Source organism: Taudactylus pleione, unplaced genomic scaffold (genome assembly GCF_031769625.1).
Source record: "Taudactylus pleione unplaced genomic scaffold, aTauple2 ptg000935l, whole genome shotgun sequence".
Lineage (NCBI taxonomy): Eukaryota > Metazoa > Chordata > Amphibia > Anura > Myobatrachidae > Taudactylus > Taudactylus pleione.
The window spans coordinates 971,770-999,263 of NW_028285336.1; the positions used below are offsets into that span (position 1 = coordinate 971,770).

At 42.8% G+C, this 27,494-nt stretch overlaps 1 protein-coding gene across 1 annotated transcript in view; it reads right to left on the bottom strand.

Moving 5' to 3' along the window:
* The window catches only part of TMEM273 (transmembrane protein 273), a 51,969-nt gene extending 45,353 nt beyond the window's left edge, over window positions 1–6,616 (bottom strand). The window contains exon 1 of the mRNA XM_088459795.1: window positions 6,379–6,616. Coding sequence (XP_088315921.1) covers window positions 6,379–6,430 — 52 coding nt within the window. The 5' untranslated portion in view covers window positions 6,431–6,616. The remainder of the gene's footprint in view (window positions 1–6,378) is intronic.
* Window positions 6,617–27,494: the final 20,878 nt, after the last annotated feature.

A 27,494-nucleotide genomic window follows, 5' to 3' on the forward strand; every position in this document is an offset into this window, starting at 1 on the left:
AAAAAAAAAAGCCTATTCGTGGTACTCGCAGCGTAGGTTTGCGAATTGACTGCCAAATGCGATGTGAGAGAAGTGCATGAAACATCCTAAACCCCCCAAAATTGATAATTTTGTTAGCAGGACCGTATAGAAGGCTATTTGTGGGCATTTTCAATGGTGTCAAATGGCTGATTTGTGCTTTTTTTTTTAAAAAGTGCAAAACAATTATAAAAAGTAAACTTTTTTCATTTAATCTCAAACTAATTAAATGAAAAATGCAAAAAAAAAGTAAAAAAAAAAGTGATTTGGGGGTACTTTGAGGGCATTTGAAAAATTGTAAAAGAATTTTATATAAAAAAAATATTTTTCACTTAAAAAATATTGCAAATAAATTTGGGATGCCTAAACTAATGAAAAAGTTGATTTTGGGGAATTTTTTTTATTCCAAAAAATGTTTTAACCAATTAGTCTGAACAACCATTTTTGGCTATTTTCCAGAGTTGGTGAGCAAATGGACGACTGTCATTTGCTCCCATACGTTACCAGGTTTTCATTTCAACCAGCCAGATTGGACAGATATCTGACAGAAAATTGTATAGTGGATCCCCATCTTAAGGTTTCCATTTATCAAGGATCACTTTTGCAATGCGATCAGGGCATGCCAGTAACGCCCCATATCACATTGCAAAAAGCGATCTCTGCGGCCGGATGTATCATCAGGGACACGGGCTTCGAAAGGAACCCGTCCCTGCGATGTCTCCTGAGAGCTGCCGACCACTACAGGAGGTCCCCTGGATTGCACATGCACATACACCATAGCCGGGGAGGGTTCCGGCGAATCCCTCCACTGGCTAATAGTGCGCGGTGTAACTCATAGGCTACAGCGGCTAACGTCATCTTAAGATGGCATCAGCTGCGGGGGCCAATATCTGGAATGCATCGCATTCCGGATATTGGTAAATTTGGCAGCAATGCTTCCCCTATAGAAACCTAAGGGAGAGGTGGCTGCCAGCTGTAATGGAGGGATCACAGCAGGTATCGGAGAATCGAGTTTGGTCGAGATTGCCAGAGTAGAAACTCGATTTGCATCGCTGAAATTCTGGTGATTTTTGCCTGTTAAAACTCTCAAATTTACCAAGAATTGAGATTTGCTGAAGTCGTGTTTTCTGATGGTGTATGTGATCGTGTTTATCCCCGAGTTTCCAGTGTCTGACTGCAGCCAAATACTCCCGAACAAGCAGTACGCACATATCAGTGATACATGTGCAGACTGCTTGTTTGTGTTCAAAGTAATGAAAGGGTTAATGTTTTTAAAAAAAATTACGTAGGGTTCCCCCCAAAAAAGCATAAACACCACCGGGCTCCTGAGCCAGCCCTGGTTCTAAAAGTATGGGGGAAAAATGAGTAGGGTTCCCCCGTATTTTATGAACCAGCACTGCACTCTCAGAGCCAGTCCCCCCTCTCCTGAGCACCCCAGGCTTATGCTGAAGCCTGGGACTCTTCCCTGCACCTGGCTGGTGGGTGCAGGGGTGATAGTGGGGAATATAGACTGTTACTATTGTTTTTTACAGTGAAACTACAGGTGTCAGCATGCCTGCCCTTTGGCACTTGTGGAACTACAAGTGTCAGCAGGTGACCGGCACCCGTACCCCCCACTGTAAAAAAAAAAAAAAGTAAAGTAACGACAGTACACATACTGTACACCGTAGAGAGTAAAAGTTTATTACATACCTAACACACTCACACATACTTACCTTCTGCCAGATGTTCACATTCCCTTGTCCAGTAGGATTCCAACGATTTACCTGTGAAAAAAATCCAATACTCACCTACCACCTGGCGTCGGATCTGTCCCCTTGTCCAGTAGGCTCCACGTGTCTTCCCGCGGTGCATATCAGACATGTAGAGATGCATGTGTTAACATATGCATCTCTACCCCGGTGAATGACAGAGACCACATAGTTTTTGTCAGTAACCGGGCCCGCCAGCCAATTAGAGGCCGCGCTTGAGTAAGCGGCCGCTGATTGACAACCACTCATTTCACAACCAATCAACTGTCACGAGGGTCCCAGCCAATCAGCAGCCGCTAACTGTATCAAAATATTTTCTACTGTGGCTCCTCTCTGTCAAACCCTAAATTGTCTCCCTGTAATTGATCAAATCCAATATAAAATACTTTTATTAACATACAAAGCAATTAATAAAACTGCACCAACAAACAGTGGAGTTGATATGGTGGAAGTGAGTACTGGATACCTGGACCTGAGAGTGTAGGAATCCTGGGATCCATGCCCTCTACAATGTTGTAACCACATCCCCCAGCACAAAAGCTCTTTACTGAATGAGTAAGAGTAGCCATGCCCCTCATGTGGCTAGACTTTCTAGCAGCACCTGGGACTGCCGCAAGTCTTGGTGACCCTGTCAACATACATCTCTTTCCTTGCTTCAAATTATCTCCCAACTGTAACCTTCCACTCTGCTGAAGATCTGTGTATCTCATTGTAATTATTTTAAAGTACTTTCTAAACCAGGGGTGGGAACCTTTTTAATGCCGAGGGCCATTTTGATATATATAACATTATTTGCAGGCCTATTGCTGACCATGTGCCCTCTGTGTGACGTCACCTGGGGCAGGGCTACAATCGCCAGTGATTACAGCAATGCCCGAAGCATCATGAGGATGCTCCGGGCAGCTGTGTGACCGTGCTCCAGGCGGCACTGCTGCATAGATTCTGGCTGCAGGGTGCTATTCTAGGCACCCTGCTAGCCAGATAAGGGTGCATAAAAAAGCTCTGAGGGCCAGACCAAATGATTCCACGGGTCTTATACGGCCCTGGGCCTGAGGTTCCACATCCCTGTTCTGAACAGTACACTCAAAACTTAGTTATCTTTCTTCAATACTCATGAACCACCTGACCACAACACAAACAGTACTGTGCAGAGCCGGCCCTAGCCAAATTAGTGACCTAGGCAAGATTTTGGGTGGTGCCCCCCACTGGTTCCTCAAAAAGCATGTGGCCTTACAGAAGGGGCTTGATCTCACTGTGCTGTGGCCCCATTCCCCATTGTCCTGCGCTCCCAGCACCCCTCACCCAGCACAGATCATAGCACAGCAACCTTCTCCCAGCACCGATCACAGCACAGTACCCCTCACGCAGCAACCCTGTCCCAGCAGAGTACAGCACCCCTCTCCCAGCACAGAACCCTTCACCCCTGTCCCAGCACAGCACCCACGCTAACCACTAGCTGTCATCCTGATGTCCCGTCACCGCAAACTGTCGCTGGCTGTTCCGCCACTGCTTGCTCACTGTTTGCTGCTGCCAGGACCGATCGGAGCTGTCAGCTGAGTTCCAGTCATGGACGCTGCACAGTGACAGTAGCAGCTGCCATAGTCTCTGCCCAGGCAGCAGCAGGTGCCCCGGCCGTGCCTGCCCCAAACCTCTGCCAGCCCTAGGCTGCCTTAGGTGCCCCTAGGCATTTGCTTAGTTTGTCTATGCCTAGTGCAGTGTAACTATCGCGTAGCCCCACTTCTATCTGGCCAGACCAATATGGCAGGTACACAGAAGAACAGAGACAGAATTTATATACAGATGTGTCCTCACTCATCTTTGCTGCAGTTGTGCCAAAACAATCCCTCTTTGTGCTTGTGGACCCATGAGACTCTGCTAGCGCCGGACATCCTTACAATCTTTTTTTGCCAAAAGTGTGTCTAAGTCACAATTCGATGCGACTAGGATGCACCAGGAGACTATGCTGATTAATTTTATATGCGAAGATTGTATCTGCGTGCGACTGAGGGGTCTATTTACTAAGCAGTGTTAGGAGACAGAGTGAAAAGTGATAAGAAAGTGATAAGGTGCCAGCCAATCAGCTCCCAACTGTCATTTTTCAAACACAGCCTGTGAGATGACAGTTAGGAGCTGATTGGCTGGCACCTTATCACTTTTCACTCTGTCTCCTAACACTGCTTAGTAAATAGACCCCTGATTGAGTCTCTGAATCAGCATGTCAAGTGCTACAATGCAGCGGCCGCAGCTTTTTTCCACACCAAGTTCCATTTACATACTCAGGGGGAGATGTACTTAGCCTTGGAGAGTTATAAAGTATCAACCAATCAGCTCCTGTCACTTTACAGGCTGTGTTTGTAAAATGGCAATTGGGAGCTGATTGGTTGTTACTTTATCACTCTCCACTATCACTCTCCAAGGCTTAGTGCATCTCCCCCTCAGGCACACACAGATATACAAATGTCTCATATGAAATTAATCAGCACAGTCTCCTGGGAGTAAATTTACTAAGATCCGTGTTTGTCCCGATTTGCATTTTCGGGTGATATCACTTTTTTGCAAAGTGGGAATTTACTATCATTAAAGTCGGAAGATTTCTTCATTTTTCAGGTTGAAATCGAGTGGTTTAATGCCACAAATTCGGGAGTTTAAACAACATAAATTATATCACCATCGGCTCAAATCGGAAGTACTTTTCACTTTTTTAATAAAAATCGTGTATTTACCATTATTCTTTTTGCTAAAGTCGCCCGTTTTACATTTAAATCGGGGACTCAATAGCTGCGAGTTGCCATCGAACATACACAAATCAGTGTGCTTTTTGTATGTTTCTGAATGGCAAGTGTGTTCTAAGGGTTAATTAAAAAAAAAAGGACGTGCCAGCCTGTCCTGGTACCTAACAGTACGGGAAATGAGTAGGGTTCCACCGTAAATTAGGTACCAGCACCAGGCTGCAGGGCCAGTCCTGGTTTTAATTATAGGGGGAAAAAACACTAAGTGTATTACTATCTCATACACTTTCAACCAGCTACCCACCGCCCTAGGGTGGCGGGGATAGCCCTGGGCTATCAGCCTAAGCCAGGGGTGCCCTGGCGAGGGGGACCCCTTTATTGGGGGGGTCCCCAACTTCCCAGGGATCCCTGGCCTGGGCTGACTAGTGGTCAGGACTGATGCTGCGGCTGGGGGTCCCAGTGAAAGGGATCCCCAGGATGTGGCCTCAGCCCCCCGCTAGAAAGGGTCCGGTGCTGGTTTTAATTATAGGGGGACCCCTACACAATTTTTTCCCCCTATAATTAAAAACAGGACTGGCCTTGCAGCCTAGTGCTGGTACCTAATTTACGGTGGAACACTACTCATTTTGTTCCCCGTAATTTTCGGTACCAGGACAGTCTAGCAAGTCCGGGGCTGGTTAGCCTTTTGGGGGGGACCTCACATCATTTTTTTAACAAAAAGTCAACCCTAAAAATAAAAAAAAAACAACAGTCTGCACATATTTCACTGATATGTGCAGCCTGCTTGTTCGGAAGAGAAATTTGGGCGGTTAAATCAGGACTTCAAAACGGACAGGATCGGCCAAATACACCATCAATCAAAACGATCTTGTCAAAACCGGAAGCTTGGTAAATTCCCCCAGGACCAAATCGAATCTTAGTAAATGTACACGTTGGTGCGTCCTACTCACATCGCATTGCGACTTAGATGAATTTTCGACAACAAAAGACACCCAGCGCTAGCAGAGTAGCATGAGACCGGGCGGCTCCTCATGCCAGGCATATCTTATCGCATGGTGTACATGGTGCTGCATAAGCAAGGACACATTTGTATCTTGCACTGTCCCTGGAAATTAGAGATAGCTTGCATGTACTGCATACACACCTCCACTCTTCCTGTGCTTTCGGCAGGGCAAATGCACTGACCTCAGAATGATCCTAGTCAGCCAGTTGTGTTTACAATGATAAATATTTCTACCTATCACATGACCTACTGTGAGACGTGGTGCCAGGACTCCACCAGGAGCTCATCTAAGACAGGACAGAACGACATGGTGCTGCTGTTCCCAGCAGATTGTATGGATGAAACAGACAGCTACCATTGAAAAGAAGACCAGCTAGCATGCAACATCAGAATGCCCCGATTATACAAATATTTCCAGAAAGCTAATGGACAATGTACTAAAGGCAATATTCCACGCATTCTACTTCACATTACATTTCTTTCTCTGTATTTCAATTATGTTTCAAAGTGAACAGAACTACAAAGCAAGTTTACTGTAAGTCTGAAAAATCCATCTGTTTTTTAGTAAGTATAACATTACGTTACCAGTACCAGAATAAATGACACACTGCAAGTTATCTACAGTATAATTCCAAATTCACAGTTTTGGAAGAACAAAAACAGTTTTAACGTTTTTTTACAACATCACACAAATTATTTAAATGGCAAATTAGTCTGACAGAAAGAACAGAAGTGAAGATTCAAATGACTAAGTTAACGTCTAGTATCTGCAGGTCAGGCAGAAACATAGTATACTGTAGCTGCAAAGTGACATTAATAAGTGTCAAATCAGTACAAAGTATATATTAATGTCTGATTCACAACAATATTCACTCACTCAGAAACATCACGGTGATGGCCAGTGGTTTCCAGGAGTCATGTTTGCCCATGATAATGATGTTTGCATTGAGAGCAGAGCAGTATGGATGACAGAAAGTGGTGACAAAAAAACGATGACACCGCCTAAAGTACTGTTCTGCTTGTGACACGAAGACTCTTCCTTATGTTACCCACAACTTCCTTTTCATTGATATTTGTTGATAAAGCCTGCGAGGCCGATTGTATTCATATGTGTATCAGTGCTGTAGAAACACTGCGCTTGCTTTCTCTATAACTGACACACTCTGGCAAAAGGCCACGTCCTACCCGATATTAATTAACCGTATACTCACCTTTTACTATTAGAAGAGGCTTTTTCTCTTTGTGTTTTTTACAAACATTGGAGAATCAGAAAAAAGTAGATTGCTTAACAAAACATGAAGTGAATACAAACATCTGTAAATACTAAATACCATACACTTGTACAATAAAACACTGCGCACCATTTTTTCCTACACAGAATTCTTTAGCAGAGCAAAAATATGATCTACCCCATGAGAGAACTGTGTCATGCTTCTTTACTAAGCTACACAAGAAAACATACTAATGTGATTATTTTTTGGTTGGATTGTTTTGTTCCTGACAAATTCTTCTCTGCGTGTCCCCTGATAGAACCCATACTGTATGACTGTGTATTTTTACGATTATTATTATTATGCCTTGTTTCATATGTAGTGGATTGCAGCAGCTTAACCATACTTGCCGACCGGGAGGAGGGAGCCAGGTCTGCACTGCGGGGGAAGAGGGGCTCGGTGGAGGCGGACGGGTCTGGGGAATGGTGATGGGTGGGGCTCAGCGGAGGTGGGCGGGTCTGAGAGCGCGACTATGCAATCACATCATTGTAGCCCCACTCCCTGCTATGGAATGGCGAGATTACCAGCATTGAGGAGCGCAGAGCCACGATGATACACTTCAATGTGAATAGCGTCATCAGCCCTTTGTGCTGCCCACTTCACCTGAGTCGTTTGCATATTATCATAAGTCTGCTGGGTATGGGATTGCTATCGAGATGGCATTTGTGTCCATCTCTGAATTAGGCCCAGAATGTGCCACCTTCCCTGTCCCAGGTAAGTAGGCAACACAGGACACATATTTAGGGAAAATATTTATTAGGTGTAGTAAGGGGAAGCACGAGAAAAGGTGTGTCAGAAACAGGCCTGCTGAGAGCAGCGGCGGGCCCGGGTAATAGGGGGCGTGTCCTAATCGCAGGAGGCGTGGCCACGCCCCCTTCCCGAAAAAAAAAAAGATTTGCAGCACCGCCAAGCGGCGCTGCGCGCTGGGGAGGGGGGCGCTCTGGGCCCCCTCAGCCCTGCTCAAAGCCAGGGGGGGCGTGATCAGTGTGATCGCTCTCCCCCACAGGCATAGGAGACTGCTGTGGCTGCTGCTCAGAAGCCACGAGCAGTCTCCACTGCAGCTCAGCACACGCTGTGTGCTGGGCTGCTGTAAGGGAGGGAGGGGGAGCGGCGCTGGACCCAGGCCCCCGCCGGGCCCCTCAGGAAGCCCGGGCCCTGGTAATCTGTACCCACTCCCCCCCCCCATCTCGGCGCCCCTGGTCAGAAATATGCAGGATGTGAAATTTAATAACATTTTCTTTAAAACAGCATTAGTAGTACAAATTTCTTTAAACTTTATTGACTTATCTTCTTAGAATTGTAATCTTCATTTTATAATTTATTGGTTTATTGCTAATTATAAACAACCTTAACTTAATTCAAGTTAATCTTAACTAAATGAAATACAGATTTTATTTAATTAGTTCATTGACCTGAGAAAGGTGGTCAGGAAGTGCTGTGATCTCAGTTTAAGACTCTCCAGATGTTACCCTTTTAGGGGACTGCTGAAATGTCTCCACTACTTACACACTTACGAAGGCTCACCTCCCCTCACGGACACAGTCCGAACGCTTCTGCACTGGAAGTGCCCAGGTCCCCCCACAGTAAGTTGGACAAATTCGCAATATAAAACAGGATAAGTGGTCCACGGCTCCTTCTTGTGCCACAGAAGGCCACTGAGATGCAGTGCTCTCCCGCCACAGCCAGGTACCACATGCCATGGCCCGCCACCTGCACGAAAGCTCATCTAAAAAAGTGAACAAATCCTTAATGAAGAAACCCAGACCCAAAGAATTAAGGTGAACCCCATCAGGCCAAAATACTGCGCAAGCTCAGGACCCAAAAAATCCTGCTTAGTAACCTGGCCCCCAAAGGATAAAACAATATGAGACATTGTAACATTAACTTTTTTCCTAGCTCTATCCAAAGTCTTATGATTGTCGGCATCCACAGTCATAAGGCTTTGTCTAGTCTAGTAGTATTGTTTTATAATAGGATACAATTATTGTATTGTCTGTTATTATATATATATATATATATTGTCGTATGTATTGTGATTGGAATGTAAGCTGTCATTTATGTGAGTTTCTTGTGCGCAGTAAACCGGAGTTAAATATCTGGTATGCTGCTGTATACTTGGCCAATAAAGTAATTCTGATCCTGCCAGACCAAACGAGGAACCACCTCCAAACAGACTACAGTATGCGCACAACTGCCCATCGAGCTCCGACCTCAGCCACCACCTCCGCAAACAAACAATCAGCTCCAGTCCTTTCAAATGACCAATGTCATTACCTCCAACATGCAGGCCCAACCAGTCTGGCACAATCCCACCAAGCTGAAGAAGAGTCCATCAAATCCATCAAATCATCACAACATAGACCTCTTACACCTATCCAGTGTCCCGCCCCTCCCAGCAAAAACTCCGCACGCTGAGCCAGCCAATATTTCTTGGTCCAATAAATATCAGAATGGCCAACGAGCCAAACCTGCACAGCCAGATCCTCTTCAGATGTAAAGGAAACAATAACCTAACCATGAGCCACCACAGAACTATGATGCCCCAGAACGCTGTAGCGTTACAGGTGACTGTCATAAAGTGACTGTCGCATGGCCAATGGGACCCAGAAGAATACACTGGATCCGCCATTGCCACCGGGAGAGGGTAAGTGAGCATTGGGCCACCATGTTTGTCAACAGTTCATCATGTTGACATAGATCATCCATGTAGACATGATGAATGTTGACATGGTCATTGTTAAAAAATCATACCACACTCATTATAGCTGTGGGCCTATAAAACCAAGAAATGCTATGTTTTATAGTCATTAATCAAAACAAGAAGCTTTGGAACATAATAATCAAAAAAAATAATATCAATAATAAAAATTTCAAACATGGCAGAAAAAGTTCATAAATAAAGTCTGTCACTGAAAATACTAACAGACAATTTTTTATATCGATTCTTAAGTGTTAGTAAATTTGCTATTTAGCCCCTGAAACACAACATCGATGTTGAACGATTTAGATAGATTTTCATAGATTAAAATCAACCTTTAGTAAATTTACCCATACATATTACTTAAACCTAGTATCATGCATGGTTGCCAAAATGTAGTGATCCAATTTCAAGATGTTACAAACTCTTTGGTCCTGGTGAAGTGAATAAAGAACTTGGGGCCTGATTCAACTTGGACCGCAGTTGCTAATACACATGCAATTGGCCGATTGTTGTGTTCTGCACATGCATCGCAGTGCACATGCGCAAGTCGGCCACTGCGATCGGGACTGTGATCGCAGTGACTACACAGACCCATCGCAGAGTGATTGACAGGAAGTACCATTTGTGGGTGGTGACGGGGGGGGTCGGTAAAATACAGGCGTGCCAGTGCGTTTGAACGCCGTTGCATGGCGTGCATAACTTATCCACTGCAATGCCCTACGCAGTCTAAGGCCTGATAGCGTGCGCTGAAGTTAGCAATTTCTCCGTTTGGTCAGAACTTGTGCAAGTGTGCATGAGGCTGCAATGGTACTTGATTGTACCGATATTTTTGCAGTCTTGCCAAACATTACAGATGTGTGTAAGGTAAAGTGGCCATCCTTATGTAGTGCTGCAGTGGCATAGCAATCGCAATTAATTAGCATACTATAGCAGTTGAACTGCGTGCATAATCGCAGCTGCGATCTCAATAGCGATCCAAGTTGAATCAGGCCCTTGGTCTACAAGTCCAACACACTTAGCGCAATTGCTTTCATCTTCTCCTTCAGCTTCTCTAGCAGCTTTTCCAGTAGTTTAATTAAGAGAATCACATGACTCAGGCTGTCAGTGTCTGAATTCACTTTTCTGGTTACTATTTCAAATGGTTTCAGTAGATAGCATACAGTAAAATGGAAAGTATTCTCCACTGCGCTGGCCTAAGGTATATTCTCCATCCTTTCCCTAAATCATGGTTTGTTGTGTAAATTTGGATGGCTTGTTGCTCTGTCTCCAGTCACTGAAGCATATAAAGGGTGGAATTCCACCCCGAGCCGGATTAAGGGGGTGGCACATGGAGGCAAGTACTCCTGGGCCCCCTTCTCTCAGGGGGACACCTGGCTGGAACTGATCTGGCCCTGCTATCTGGGGCAGCTCTCCCAACAGCAATGTGGTAACAGTCTGCCCATGTGCAGGTCATGGCTCAGTTTCCTCAGCAGTTCAACAGCCACACTTTCTCAGTCAGCCAGCTTAGCCGGTTGTGACTTATTTCTAGCTCTGTCAGCCTGCCCTGCTTGTACACGACTGAGGGAACACTGAGGAACTTGTTCCTGCACAGGACGAGAACATACAGGTTGCATACTCACAGGCTCTGCAATCCATTGGGCACCTCCTCCAGGGAGTTGTTGCCTAGGTTCAGCATCTTCACAATCCTGAGATCCTCTGGATGAGCTTGTTCTGCCTGGAGTGCAGGGCTGTGTCCCTCCATAGCTTGGAGCTCCTCAAGTCACAGCTGGTGCTGCTGCCATCATCATCATGAGGAGAGGTCAGTGCTGGTGCAGCATCATGGCTGGGGCCAGGGTCAGTGCACCTTCTGCCAAGTGCAGGCAAATCAGCCTGGGTCAGGGAGGCACACACATAATGCCAGCAGTAGCAGATGCTATTACATAGTCCCGAATGAACATGCTTTACATAATATACGCAGTGTATATTATTGTTCTAACTGTGTGTGGTTGTATCCCCCAATATCAGCACCCCAAAACAATTCTCGCAAAGGAGACCTGGTCTGTCAATTGCCAGTGTTTTGTAAGGGAATTTAAAAAAAATTGCATAGTCTGTTTTACAGTGACAGATACTGTGTGTGATGGCCAGGCTTGGACTGGGCTTCGGGGGAATTGGGTGAGATCCCTGGTAGGCCCCACAGTTTTGTAGCCATGTCCTCTTTCATGGGAGGGTGGGCACTATGGTGATGGCACCATTCAATATAGATGGGCCCAGGGAGCTTGCCGAGCAGACATCAACCGCTTCAACTGACCCAGAAATGGCAGCAGGTGGTGACCAGGTCAATGTCTCTGCACCTCATACAGAAGTGACAAGCAATATATTGCAGATCTCCTTGAGAAAAAAAAGTGCAGGTTCTTTTTTTTTTTTTTCAAAAAATCTGTTTATTATGTTCAAAAATAATAAAACAATACAAAGTACAATAACATCAAAATGTGTCTTACATTGGAGCAACCAAATAAGTTTCAGAACAATGTATTTCCATATAAAATATATCAAAATACAATATATAAAATATAAATAGAAGTAGCAGTGTCAATATACACAACTCAGCAATATCAAATAAAATAAAAATATCAAGGAAAAATCATAAGAAAAAGGGGGAGGGGATGAGAAAGGGTCAAAAAGGGGGAAGAGAGAACTGGGTGAGTACATTGAAAAAAGAATTTCAAGCGGAAACAGATGGACCTGTATGCAGCTATAGTGTTATATGTTGAGCAGTAGCCAATCAACCAATAATAATTCTAGCTGCAGACATATCTGTCCATCGGCTGTGCAGCACAGACATATCGCGGGTACACACTGGCCAACGGGCAGCAGATGTATTGGCCGGTCAATTGATCGACCAATATATCTGTCAGTGTGTACCCAGCTTAATAGTTTCCAGGCCTCCAGCAATTTAGCCACCTGTGTCAACACTGGAGAAAAATTCAGATGATAAAGTGAAGACAGCATTACGAGGATAGTAATTCCAAGATACTTAAAATGTGAGGTTGGTAATACAGAAATGGCAGGATCTCTCAAATCCTCATTATTGTTGCCACCTAAAGGGAGCAACTCAGACTTATGTAAATTAACTAGAACCCGCAAAAGATCCAAAGGCAGGCAATAATGCTATGATGGCAGGTATAGAGCTGACTGGGTTCGAGACAAAAAGTAACATGTCATCTGCAATGAGCGAGATTTTAAGCTCTGACAGTCCAATAAAAACACCTGTATGTTCAAATGATGAGCGTAGGGCCACAAGCTAGCAGTTCTAGCGATACGGCAAACAATAGAGGAGACATAGGACACTCTTGACGTGTACCTCGGCAAACCTGAAATTGAGAGGATAAATAACTATTGCTGGAAACCTGGGTGGACGGAGAGAACTACAACGCCTGAAGGAGGGAGACAAAGCAGGGAGGGAAACCAAATTTGAACAGGGTCGTATATAGGTGATCCCAGGTGACCAGGTTGAACGCCTTCTCAGCATCCATAGAAATAATAACCTGTGGAGAAGGGACAGAAGATAAGGCAGATGACTGTATTACCGAGATCAACTTTCTTATATTAACAGTGGAGTGCCTACCCCAGATAAATCCAGTTTGGTCTGGTGCTATAATGGAAGGTAATATCAGCTTTAGACGTTCTGAGATTATTTTCATAAATAATTTGTAATCTACATTTAAGAGTGAAATGAGATGATATGAGGCCGGTAATTCTGCATCACAACCAGGTTTAGGTAACACCTTAATTACAGCAGAGTTAAATTATTGGGGGACAATACAAACAGATAAAATGGAATTAAAGAAAGAAGTCAATGGGGGGCAGATATCTTTGCTGAGAATTTTTAAAAATTCCCCAGAAAAACCATCTGGGCCCGGTGCCTTAAAAGGCTTACATATTTTAACAGCGTTATCAACCTCCTCAGGCATCAGGGCTGGATTAACAATGGGGCAGGTGGAGCTGCAGCTCCAAGCCCTCCCATGAAAATAGGCCCACACCTCACAGATCTGCTGGAGACAGTGTTGATAGGAAATTTTCCTCTCATTATCAGTACCAGCAGCGGCCCTTAGCTCTGCCCATTCACACACCAGCCCCACCCCCGGGAGAACTTTTCCATGTTTCGGCAGCGCAGTGGCAGGCTTCACAGAACCTCCCTGCTGCTGCTGCGCGGCACATTACGCCCCAGTTACACACGTGTGATGTTACGCAGTGTTGCATCACATAGGTGCCGTCGGGCGCAGGGTCTCACGTGGGTGCAACAGTAGTTCAGTCCACTGACCTAGGGTCCCCGCTCTGTTCCATTTCCTGGCAACGTGTGAGCAGAGAGAAGACCCGCGGTGCAGCTGTCTAAACGTACAATGAGACTGCAAGGATCTGAGAAGACAGAAGAACACAAGAAGAGTGAAGAAGGTAAGTCAACTAATGGGGCAGAGGGAGCAGAATACAAAACAAACAAGGGCGAGGAGAACACCATAAAGGACAAAGACGCAGGGGAGGGGAAGAGAGAACACAATAATGACAACAGAGGAGGGGGGGAGACAACACAATGATGGCTATATGTGTGTGACAAATAAAAATTAGATATGCTTGAGCCAGAATAAATATTTCATATATCATGTATAAAGTAGGTAAACACACATTTATAAAGATATATAAATAATAAAATGCAGGTACAGGGTTAAGGCTACTTAAATTATAATAACATATATTTTACATAATATAGGACCACAAAAGACTGCCAAATCAAAAAGACAAAACAATATAGAAATATGTTCAAAGTTCTACATTCCAGCAGATAATTTTACTTCACAATACAGTGTGCTTATAATTTATATACACAGTTTTTTGTTGGAACGCACGTATCAGGAGATAGTCTCTGCTGTTAAATAGGAATAAGCCACAAGGAGCTAAAGTAGCAATGTTAAATACAATGAGGCTCATTTATCAAAGTGTATTTGAGGTATAATCCCCTCGGGGGTTTACCTCAAATACTAAGTATCCCCCATATGTATTAAAGAGGGACCGAAGCTGGTATCTCCGATACCTGCTGTGATCCCTCCATTACCGCTGGCAGCCGCATCCCCCATAGGTTTCTATGGGGGATGCGATGCTGCCAGATTTACCAATATCCGGAATGCGATGCATTCTATATATTGTCCCCCGCAGCTAATGACATTTAAAGATGACGTTAGCCGCTGTAGCATAATTAGCTGGCGGAGGGATACATCGATACCCTCCCCGGGCTATAGCGGATGTGCACTTGCAATCCACGGGACTTCGCATGCGCAGCACTCCCTCCACTGGCCGGCAGCTCTCCTGGGGCATCGCAGAGACGAGTTCCTTTTGGAGCTTGTGTCCCTGCATGTCCCGTATGATACTGTACATCCAGCCGCTATGATCGCATTTTGCAATGCGACCATGGGCGTTACTGGCATGCCCTGATCACGTTGCAAAAGCGATCATTGATAAATGGGCCTGAATGCTTGTAGTTAGCTGCTGTATTACCAGTGATAATAAGTACTTGTTAAAAAGGCTAGCTAGATAGCTCTACCTTAGTCAGAGAGAAATAGGCAATACAGCAGTAGCCAAGGACCACTTGTAGTCTGCAGCCGGCTGTGAGGATATTCAGAGAACAGAGCTCCTGATGATAAGCACACTGTGAGTCTACAGCTACGGTCGGAGCGGTGTACGCTGGAAGAATATGAGCGAGGTTAATGTAGTAGCCGTCACTGAGGTCAGTCAGGGAGTCAGACTGGGGAGATATCAGCAGACCTCTGTCCGAATGTCACAATTTGTAACAATGGAGCTGTAAGGGTTTGTTAGTGGCCCATGATAAGACCCATCTTGGTGCTTTAGCTGCAGGAGCCGGCCCGGGCTTTAGTTGCAGATTAGAATGCAAGCATGGAGAACACAACACCTGCGGCGTTGACGTTGCAGGCAAGTGTAGAGCCAAATAAGGTGGCTTGTGAGAGTATTGTGTGTACTTATACAGCATTGATGGAAGGGCAAGGGGTATTTCAGTGAGTGGTGGGTGAAGCAGTGTAGTACAGGCAGTAGTACTTAAACCTGTGACTGTGTGATTTATGTTGCATTACCATAGGTGACTGCTATAGACCTACCAAAATGGTCTCTCATCCACAGGGTGTTAAAATATCTTGTTACAGCTTTGTACTACCCCACTGCTAACAAAGGGACAATGTCAGCAGTGAACAGAGGCTGTGTGAAGGCTGTCTCCTTGTGACTGTATTTATATATACAGTATGTGTGAATAAATGTAGGTATACACATACATATAAATATCCTCACCAGACCCCACGTTATAAAAATTATGCCCTCCATGGTGCTAGCCACACCCCCTGTGCAGACCACATCCACACATCACTGTGCACACCCCCTCGGCAGCACAAAATAGGCCTTTCATACTTTTCAGCTCCAGGCCTATGTGGACCCTAATCTGGCACTGTCAGACATTATAGATGTCATCAAAGAGGTAGCATTATCCAAGGACAGCAAGGGCAGACTAATTGTATTCCAAAAAGCGTCTTTCTGGCATATATCTATAGAAGGGCGAGAGTATACGTCTGCATAAAATGTTCTAAGTAAATTGGGGAGCTGAGGGCTGAAATAGAAGAGGGAACAGTATGACTCTGTAATAAGTTAGAAAAGAGCCTGCCAGCCTTATAAACTCCCCATCGCCTGATGAGTGGTCTCTCCTAACAGTGCAGGGTAAATCATCAACCATAGTCATAATGAAATAATGACACAGAGACTTATATAAGGGGAAAGGAAGGTCAGCTTTATTTAATTTTAAACTAATTAAACTATTTAATGTATAACTGAACTAACTAATAGAATAAGAAAGAAAGACAGACAAAGTATGGTGGCGCAGAAAGAACGGCCCCACAATGCAAGATCACCAACTGCATACTCACATCGATCGTCTAAATGGGAGGCGAGCAGCCAGCCCATTACCATGCCCAAGGTATCCACCTCCCACCCCAATGACACGACGTGAGGCCCACCTGGTTAGGTGGTTGCCGCTGACCCCAGTAGGGTAAAATCAGCCTAAGCCATGTATTGGAAGGGAGAGCACCTCAAGCTCCAAAGACAGATGGCGACTGCTACCGTTCTTTCCCGCCAACAGCGGTTCCCAGCTAAGAACCGCACCGCCACCATACCCTAATCTACAACACCTTGACTTCTTCTAACTAACTCCTCAATAACTCCATTCCAATGCACCATCCATCCTTAACGATGAAATCAGTGGACCTAATCAAAGCATGTAAAAGGACCACTCCTCCAAAAAACTGGACACTGCAACTCACAGCCAGGTTTATCCATCTTCTGACCACCTACAGGGTCCCAGGAGACAAAACCAGTTCTCCAATTCACAGCCAGGTTATCCATCTTCTGACCACCTACAGGGTCCCAGGAGACAAAACCAGTTCTCCAATTCACAGCCAGGTTATCCATCTTCTGACCACCTACAGAGTCCCAGGAGACAAAACCAGTTCTCCAGACCTGCTGTGGAATTATATAAAACCACAAAACTCTGCAATAGGGGGCACATGGCAATGATCGTCCCCAAATGAGCTGAAATGGAACACTCCAAAAACCCTAAACCATCTAACCCTCTCCAAAACTGGAATAAATTCTGTATATTAAATAAATACACAACAAAAACACAAATAGGAAAGAAAATAGCAAAGACAGAAGCCTAATACAGGGAGAGAGAGGGAGGGCGGGGAGTGGAGGGGTGATCCTAACTTGACCTGAGGCAAAACACAAAACATCCACCAGCCGGCATGCAGCCAAAGTTATAAACTAGTGGTAAAACAAAATTCCTCAGGACCCCCAAATATGACGAGTAGCTAGTCCTCAAGTTAGGATGTAAAGCAACATTTTTACCGAAGTCTAAGGTACGTTTTTAAGCACTAGACTTTCCTCAGCTCATGGCCTAACTGTGATCAACGGAAAAAAACCCGACGCAATAGTCAATGCAGCTGCATCTGGACTCTAAAACCGAAAAACTGCCGAAAAAACTTGTAATAACCATGCAGGAAGACGCAAATAGAGTGGGCGCTGACCAACAGGAGGAGCAGGGACCAACTTGTCCCACCCACTTCAAAGCTCTCTTGACCAAGAAACACTTTGAAAGGTCCTCCAGGCCCAAGACACAGAAAAATTTGGGACAGGCCTGCTAATATCATTACCACTATAGCACTGGACCTGTCCCAATGCAAAGAAGCTCTACGCAAAAGCAAGAATAAGCTTTCAACTGGTCTTACCTCGGCTCCCTCCATGGGCCAAAATGCAACGCCATGCCCACCAAGCAACCTGATAAATTGCATGGTCCTGGGAGCTAAGGATTGATATGCTAGCCCCTCCATGCTGGCTTGATAATATGCTGTACAGCAGAAGGGCAAAAATCGCTGATCTAATTAGGCTAGCAGGGCCAAATCGCAAAAATGCAACTAATCAAAATGCGACAAGGCATAGGCAAGCATGTTCTAACACCAGGGGTATGCCTGGCCCGAAATAGACTATTAGAACAATGTACGGCTACATCCAGGTCTTCCAATACGGAAAAACTATGGCTGCTAGGCTTATGCCTTCACCGTCGCTTTGACCAAGTACGCCACTGAATCTGCATAAAGTGCAAAAGTTGTCTCATCAGAGCTGACCATCTGTTCGCTATGTCCAGAAACTGCAGTTATATCTCCATCCCGAGCGGGAGCACCATTCTCTGGCACCGCAGCCTCTGAAAGAGAAACAGAAACCAAAAGAACAACAGGACCAGCCATTGTAGACCTTGCACTATCCTACAAAGGAGTGTAAGAATATTGCCCGCATTTGTAGCAGTATTAGGGCTCCCTTCATGGAATATCGTAAGGGGGGGCTGTGGTTACCGCTACTGCCAACGGGGTCAAAGTGTATTATACGGTGTGGTGTGACCAGTGCAATTCTCCGAGAAAAGTAGGTTCAGGAACTGTGAGTGGCGCTACTGGGGGAGGAGCTAAAGAAATTAATTATAAACACACACATAGCCCTGTGTGTGACCATTATCCGTGTATACTTAGTATTACCATACAGAGCGGTGTGCTCACCATCAGTTCTCACCTCAGTGTTATAACTACAAACCGTGCATACTGAGTATCATTATACGGAGTGCGCTGTGTAAAGAGTGTTGTGTTCATCATCAGTGTTATCACTATACACTGTGCATACTCAGTAATATCATACAGAGCAGTGTGTTCATCATCAGTGTTATCACTATACACTGTGCATACTCAGTAATATCATACAGAGCAGTGTGTTCATCATCAGTGTTATCACTATACACTGTGCATACTCAGTACTATTATACAGAGCAGTGTGTTCATCATCAGTGTTATCACTATACACTGTGCATACTCAGTACTATCATACAGAGCAGTGTGTTCATCATCAGTGTTATCACTATACACTGTGCATACTCAGTAATATCATACAGAGCAGTGTGTTCATCATCAGTGTTATCACTATACACTGTGCATACTCAGTACTATCATACAGAGCAGTGTGTTCATCATCAGTGTTATCACTATACCCTGTGCATACTCAGTACTATCATACAGAGCAGTGTGCTCATCATCAGTGTTATCACTATACACTGTGCATACTCAGTACTATCATACAGAGCAGTGTGCTCATCATCAGTGTTATCACTATACACTGTGCATACTCAGTAATATCATACAGAGCAGTGTGTTCATCATCAGTGTTATCACTATACACTGTGCATACTCAGTACTATCATACAGAGCAGTGTGCTCATCATCAGTGTTATCACTATACACTGTGCATACTCAGTACTATCATACAGAGCAGTGTGCTCATCATCAGTGTTATCACTATACACTGTGCATACTCAGTAATATCATACAGAGCAGTGTGCTCATCATCAGTGTTATCACTATACACTGTGCATACTCAGTACTATCATACAGAGCAGTGTGCTCATCATCAGTGTTATCACTATACACTGTGCATACTCAGTACTATCATACAGAGCAGTGTGTTCATCATCAGTGTTATCACTATACCCTGTGCATACTCAGTACTATCATACAGAGCAGTGTGTTCATCATCAGTGTTATCACTATACACTGTGCATACTCAGTAATATCATACAGAGCAGTGTGCTCATCATCAGTGTTATCACTATACACTGTGCATACTCAGTACTATTATACAGAGCAGTGTGCTCATCATCAGTGTTATCACTATACACTGTGCATACTCAGTACTATCATACAGAGCAGTGTGCTCATCATCAGTGTTATCACTATACACTGTGCATACTCAGTACTATTATACAGAGCAGTGTGCTCATCATCAGTGTTATCACTATACCCTGTGCATACTCAGTACTATCATACAGAGCAGTGTGCTCATCATCAGTGTTATCACTATACACTGTGCATACTCAGTACTATCATACAGAGCAGTGTGCTCATCATCAGTGTTATCACTATACACTGTGCATACTCAGTACTATCATACAGAGCAGTGTGCTCATCATCAGTGTTATCACTATACACTGTGCATACTCAGTACTATCATACAGAGCAGTGTGTTCATCATCAGTGTTATCACTATACACTGTGCATACTCAGTACTATCATACAGAGCAGTGTGCTCATCATCAGTGTTATCACTATACACTGTACATACTCAGTACTATCATACAGAGCAGTGTGCTCATCATCAGTGTTATCACTATACACTGTGCATACTCAGTACTATTATACAGAGCAGTGTGTTCATCATCAGTGTTATCACTATACCCTGTGCATACTCAGTACTATCATACAGAGCAGTGTGTTCATCATCAGTGTTATCACTATACACTGTGCATACTCAGTAATATCATACAGAGCAGTGTGCTCATCATCAGTGTTATCACTATACACTGTGCATACTCAGTACTATCATACAGAGCAGTGTGTTCATCATCAGTGTTATCACTATACACTGTGCATACTCAGTACTATCATACAGAGCAGTGTGTTCATCATCAGTGTTATCACTATACACTGTGCATACTCAGTACTATCATACAGAGCAGTGTGCTCATCATCAGTGTTATCACTATACACTGTGCATACTCAGTACTATCATACAGAGCAGTGTGCTCATCATCAGTGTTATCACTATACACTGTGCATACTCAGTAATATCATACAGAGCAGTGTGTTCATCATCAGTGTTATCACTATACACTGTGCATACTCAGTACTATCATACAGAGCAGTGTGCTCATCATCAGTGTTATCACTATACACTGTGCATACTCAGTACTATCATACAGAGCAGTGTGCTCATCATCAGTGTTATCACTATACACTGTGCATACTCAGTAATATCATACAGAGCAGTGTGCTCATCATCAGTGTTATCACTATACACTGTGCATACTCAGTACTATCATACAGAGCAGTGTGCTCATCATCAGTGTTATCACTATACACTGTGCATACTCAGTACTATTATACAGAGCAGTGTGTTCATCATCAGTGTTATCACTATACCCTGTGCATACTCAGTACTATCATACAGAGCAGTGTGTTCATCATCAGTGTTATCACTATACACTGTGCATACTCAGTACTATCATACAGAGCAGTGTGCTCATCATCAGTGTTATCACTATACACTGTGCATACTCAGTACTATCATACAGAGCAGTGTGTTCATCATCAGTGTTATCACTATACCCTGTGCATACTCAGTACTATCATACAGAGCAGTGTGTTCATCATCAGTGTTATCACTATACACTGTGCATACTCAGTAATATCATACAGAGCAGTGTGCTCATCATCAGTGTTATCACTATACACTGTGCATACTCAGTACTATTATACAGAGCAGTGTGCTCATCATCAGTGTTATCACTATACACTGTGCATACTCAGTACTATCATACAGAGCAGTGTGCTCATCATCAGTGTTATCACTATACACTGTGCATACTCAGTACTATTATACAGAGCAGTGTGCTCATCATCAGTGTTATCACTATACCCTGTGCATACTCAGTACTATCATACAGAGCAGTGTGCTCATCATCAGTGTTATCACTATACACTGTGCATACTCAGTACTATCATACAGAGCAGTGTGCTCATCATCAGTGTTATCACTATACACTGTGCATACTCAGTACTATCATACAGAGCAGTGTGCTCATCATCAGTGTTATCACTATACACTGTGCATACTCAGTACTATCATACAGAGCAGTGTGTTCATCATCAGTGTTATCACTATACACTGTGCATACTCAGTACTATCATACAGAGCAGTGTGCTCATCATCAGTGTTATCACTATACACTGTACATACTCAGTACTATCATACAGAGCAGTGTGCTCATCATCAGTGTTATCACTATACACTGTGCATACTCAGTACTATTATACAGAGCAGTGTGTTCATCATCAGTGTTATCACTATACCCTGTGCATACTCAGTACTATCATACAGAGCAGTGTGTTCATCATCAGTGTTATCACTATACACTGTGCATACTCAGTAATATCATACAGAGCAGTGTGCTCATCATCAGTGTTATCACTATACACTGTGCATACTCAGTACTATCATACAGAGCAGTGTGTTCATCATCAGTGTTATCACTATACACTGTGCATACTCAGTACTATCATACAGAGCAGTGTGTTCATCATCAGTGTTATCACTATACACTGTGCATACTCAGTACTATCATACAGAGCAGTGTGCTCATCATCAGTGTTATCACTATACACTGTGCATACTCAGTACTATCATACAGAGCAGTGTGCTCATCATCAGTGTTATCACTATACACTGTGCATACTCAGTAATATCATACAGAGCAGTGTGTTCATCATCAGTGTTATCACTATACACTGTGCATACTCAGTACTATCATACAGAGCAGTGTGCTCATCATCAGTGTTATCACTATACACTGTGCATACTCAGTACTATCATACAGAGCAGTGTGCTCATCATCAGTGTTATCACTATACACTGTGCATACTCAGTAATATCATACAGAGCAGTGTGCTCATCATCAGTGTTATCACTATACACTGTGCATACTCAGTACTATCATACAGAGCAGTGTGCTCATCATCAGTGTTATCACTATACACTGTGCATACTCAGTACTATTATACAGAGCAGTGTGTTCATCATCAGTGTTATCACTATACCCTGTGCATACTCAGTACTATCATACAGAGCAGTGTGTTCATCATCAGTGTTATCACTATACACTGTGCATACTCAGTACTATCATACAGAGCAGTGTGCTCATCATCAGTGTTATCACTATACACTGTACATACTCAGTACTATCATACAGAGCAGTGTGTTCATCATCAGTGTTATCACTATACACTGTGCATACTCAGTACTATCATACAGAGCAGTGTGCTCATCATCAGTGTTATCACTATACACTGTGCATACTCAGTACTATTATACAGAGCAGTGTGTTCATCATCAGTGTTATCACTATACCCTGTGCATACTCAGTACTATCATACAGAGCAGTGTGTTCATCATCAGTGTTATCACTATACACTGTGCATACTCAGTAATATCATACAGAGCAGTGTGCTCATCATCAGTGTTATCACTATACACTGTGCATACTCAGTACTATCATACAGAGCAGTGTGTTCATCATCAGTGTTATCACTATACCCTGTGCATACTCAGTACTATCATACAGAGCAGTGTGCTCATCATCAGTGTTATCACTATACACTGTGCATACTCAGTACTATCATACAGAGCAGTGTGTTCATCATCAGTGTTATCACTATACACTGTGCATACTCAGTACTATCATACAGAGCAGTGTGCTCATCATCAGTGTTATCACTATACACTGTGCATACTCAGTACTATCATACAGAGCAGTGTGCTCATCATCAGTGTTATCACTATACACTGTGCATACTCAGTACTATTATACAGAGCAGTGTGTTCATCATCAGTGTTATCACTATACCCTGTGCATACTCAGTACTATCATACAGAGCAGTGTGTTCATCATCAGTGTTATCACTATACACTGTGCATACTCAGTAATATCATACAGAGCAGTGTGCTCATCATCAGTGTTATCACTATACACTGTGCATACTCAGTACTATCATACAGAGCAGTGTGTTCATCATCAGTGTTATCACTATACACTGTGCATACTCAGTACTATCATACAGAGCAGTGTGTTCATCATCAGTGTTATCACTATACACTGTGCATACTCAGTACTATCATACAGAGCAGTGTGTTCATCATCAGTGTTATCACTATACACTGTGCATACTCAGTACTATCATACAGAGCAGTGTGCTCATCATCAGTGTTATCACTATACACTGTGCATACTCAGTACTATTATACAGAGCAGTGTGTTCATCATCAGTGTTATCACTATACCCTGTGCATACTCAGTACTATCATACAGAGCAGTGTGTTCATCATCAGTGTTATCACTATACACTGTGCATACTCAGTAATATCATACAGAGCAGTGTGCTCATCATCAGTGTTATCACTATACACTGTGCATACTCAGTACTATCATACAGAGCAGTGTGTTCATCATCAGTGTTATCACTATACACTGTGCATACTCAGTACTATCATACAGAGCAGTGTGTTCATCATCAGTGTTATCACTATACACTGTGCATACTCAGTACTATCATACAGAGCAGTGTGTTCATCATCAGTGTTATCACTATACACTGTGCATACTCAGTACTATCATACAGAGCAGTGTGCTCATCATCAGTGTTATCACTATACACTGTGCATACTCAGTACTATCATACAGAGCAGTGTGCTCATCATCAGTGTTATCACTATACACTGTGCATACTCAGTACTATTATACAGAGCAGTGTGTTCATCATCAGTGTTATCACTATACCCTGTGCATACTCAGTACTATCATACAGAGCAGTGTGTTCATCATCAGTGTTATCACTATACACTGTGCATACTCAGTAATATCATACAGAGCAGTGTGCTCATCATCAGTGTTATCACTATACACTGTGCATACTCAGTACTATCATACAGAGCAGTGTGTTCATCATCAGTGTTATCACTATACACTGTGCATACTCAGTACTATCATACAGAGCAGTGTGTTCATCATCAGTGTTATCACTATACACTGTGCATACTCAGTACTATCATACAGAGCAGTGTGTTCATCATCAGTGTTATCACTATACACTGTGCATACTCAGTACTATCATACAGAGCAGTGTGCTCATCATCAGTGTTATCACTATACACTGTGCATACTCAGTACTATCATACAGAGCAGTGTGCTCATCATCAGTGTTATCACTATACACTGTGCATACTCAGTACTATCATACAGAGCAGTGTGTTCATCATCAGTGTTATCACTATACACTGTGCATACTCAGTACTATCATACAGAGCAGTGTGCTCATCATCAGTGTTATCACTATACACTGTGCATACTCAGTAATATCATACAGAGCAGTGTGCTCATCATCAGTGTAATAACTATACCCTGTCTATACTCAGCACTATTATACAGAGCAGTGTATCTTACCTTAGTGGTGTAACTATACAATGTGCATTTTTATACTCAGTACCATCATACAGAGCAGTGTGCACACCTCAGTGTTACAACTATATACCATGTTAACGCAGTACTACTATACAGAGCAGTGTTATAACTATACACTGTGTATACTCAGTGCTCTTATACAGAGCGCTCACCTCAGTGTTATCAATATACCGATAGCTATATAAATAACTATATATAAAAAACTATATGCAATATGTTCTATAAGATCCCATTTATGAGACATTTTACCACAGTATTCGATATTCCGCTGTGGGTCCTGTAATGTATGTATTTCTTCTAGCAATCAAGCCATAAAAATGTAAGAAATCACATCTTATGCCACTACACAAATGTTTAAAAATGTAAGATTTTATTACGTGCCACAGTACCAATTGTATTATATAATTGAATGTTTGTGGCCTCCAATATATTTGAAAAACCACAAGGAGATCCGAGACAGATAGGCAGAACACCTGCGGAATATTAAAAAAGGTGTTGCCAACCATTCCCTCAAAAATTACAAAAGCATTATAGGGATTAAAAAGATTGAAGGCAATTGGCGTACAAAAGGTACTGATAAATTTTTAGCGAAGGCAGAAACGAAATCCATATACGAAATTAAAACACTACAGCCGTGGGGTTTAAATACAGATTTCGAACTAAAGTGGTTTTTATAGTTTTTAACATTTTTAAATGGTAAATGGTTTTGATTCATATAATAACATGATTTAAAATTATTTTTATATTGTGTTTTTATGCTGGTTATTTTATAGATCTTATTACTGCTTAACATACATATATGCACTTTTATTATAATTGATATGCAGTTTTATATTTATTGTTTAGAATACCAAAGCCGTTTGCTATATACTAATTATAGTAGAGAATTACCTATTTTGCATTTTTATCATGTTATACAATGATGTCCCCAGGGTAGTTATTTCCGGTGGATGGACAAGTGCTGGAACGCAGACGTACACCCTGACTTGTCCAGTACTTTGCCGTAATGTTAGACCTAGTGGTCATGTGGTTTGCGTCATGTGCTCCATGGCGTTGCACACACACCGAGTCCCCCGCCACCACTTCATGTCCGTGGGTCACGTGGCCGGCAGTATGCGTTCCATTACTAGGCACGCAGGAAGCGTCCTCGAGTTACAGGAAGTGATGATTATCACTAACAAAAGGGGACCTAATTAGCGGTGAGTTTATATATTAGTACTTTGGATGTGTAGAGGTTTATTTTTATTTATAGTTACCTATGTCTGCACACTAGACAGGAAATGGGTGGAGACTTGAATCCCTATAAAGACCTGATCCTGGTCTGATAAACAAACACACCTAGAAAAAGACCTATAGGTTGAAACGCATTGGTGGAGTATTTTTGTACAGCTCAGTAGGGGGAGCTAATGAAAAGTTCCCCTATATGTATTGATTTGTACCTTTTCAAAAAAGGACTTAAATGGTATGCAGCCATTTATCATGTGTATTTTATGTTGCAATAAATTATTTACTGCTTAACACTATGGATGTGTTCCCCTTATATTTTTTATGACGTCAATAGAATATTAAGGGACACATAGTGTTGAAAACTGCTTTTTGGAGGATTCAAGTTTGGATTACTTTATGACTTTCTGGATCATATTGAAGTATTGGTGACATCACTATCCGGAGGAAATTATCTTCCTATGAAAAACGTGACTATATATCAAAGATCTTATATTTGTATCTTTGAAACTATATGTATTAATCCTTACCCGTTAATTCTGGGTTGTGGTGTACCTTTTTAAGGTAGAACGCTTGGACCATTTTTATTTTTTAAGAATTTGTATCTTGTGATCTGGTGTATATCACTTAGGTATTAAGCAGCCTTCCTTCAGTGTGAGTGCACAAGTGTGTATTTATAATGTGTATACTCTACTATAATACACAGCAGTATGCAATGCATACCTCAATGTTATCACTACACACTGTGTATACTATATACCATTATACATAGTAGTGTGTACACCTCAATGTTATCACTACACACCGTGTATACTTTGCACCACTATACACAGCAGAATGCACACCTCAATGTTATCACTACACTGTGTATATACCGCACTATTATACATGGCAGTGTGTACAGCTCAATGTTATCACTACACACTGTGTATATTCTGCACTATACGCAGCAGTGTGTACACCTCAATGTTATTATCACTACAGATTGTGTATATATACTGTACTATTATACATGGCAGAGTGTACAGCTAAATGTTATTATCACTACGCACTGTGTATATACTGCACTACTATACATGGCAGTGTGTACAGCACAATGTTATCACTACACA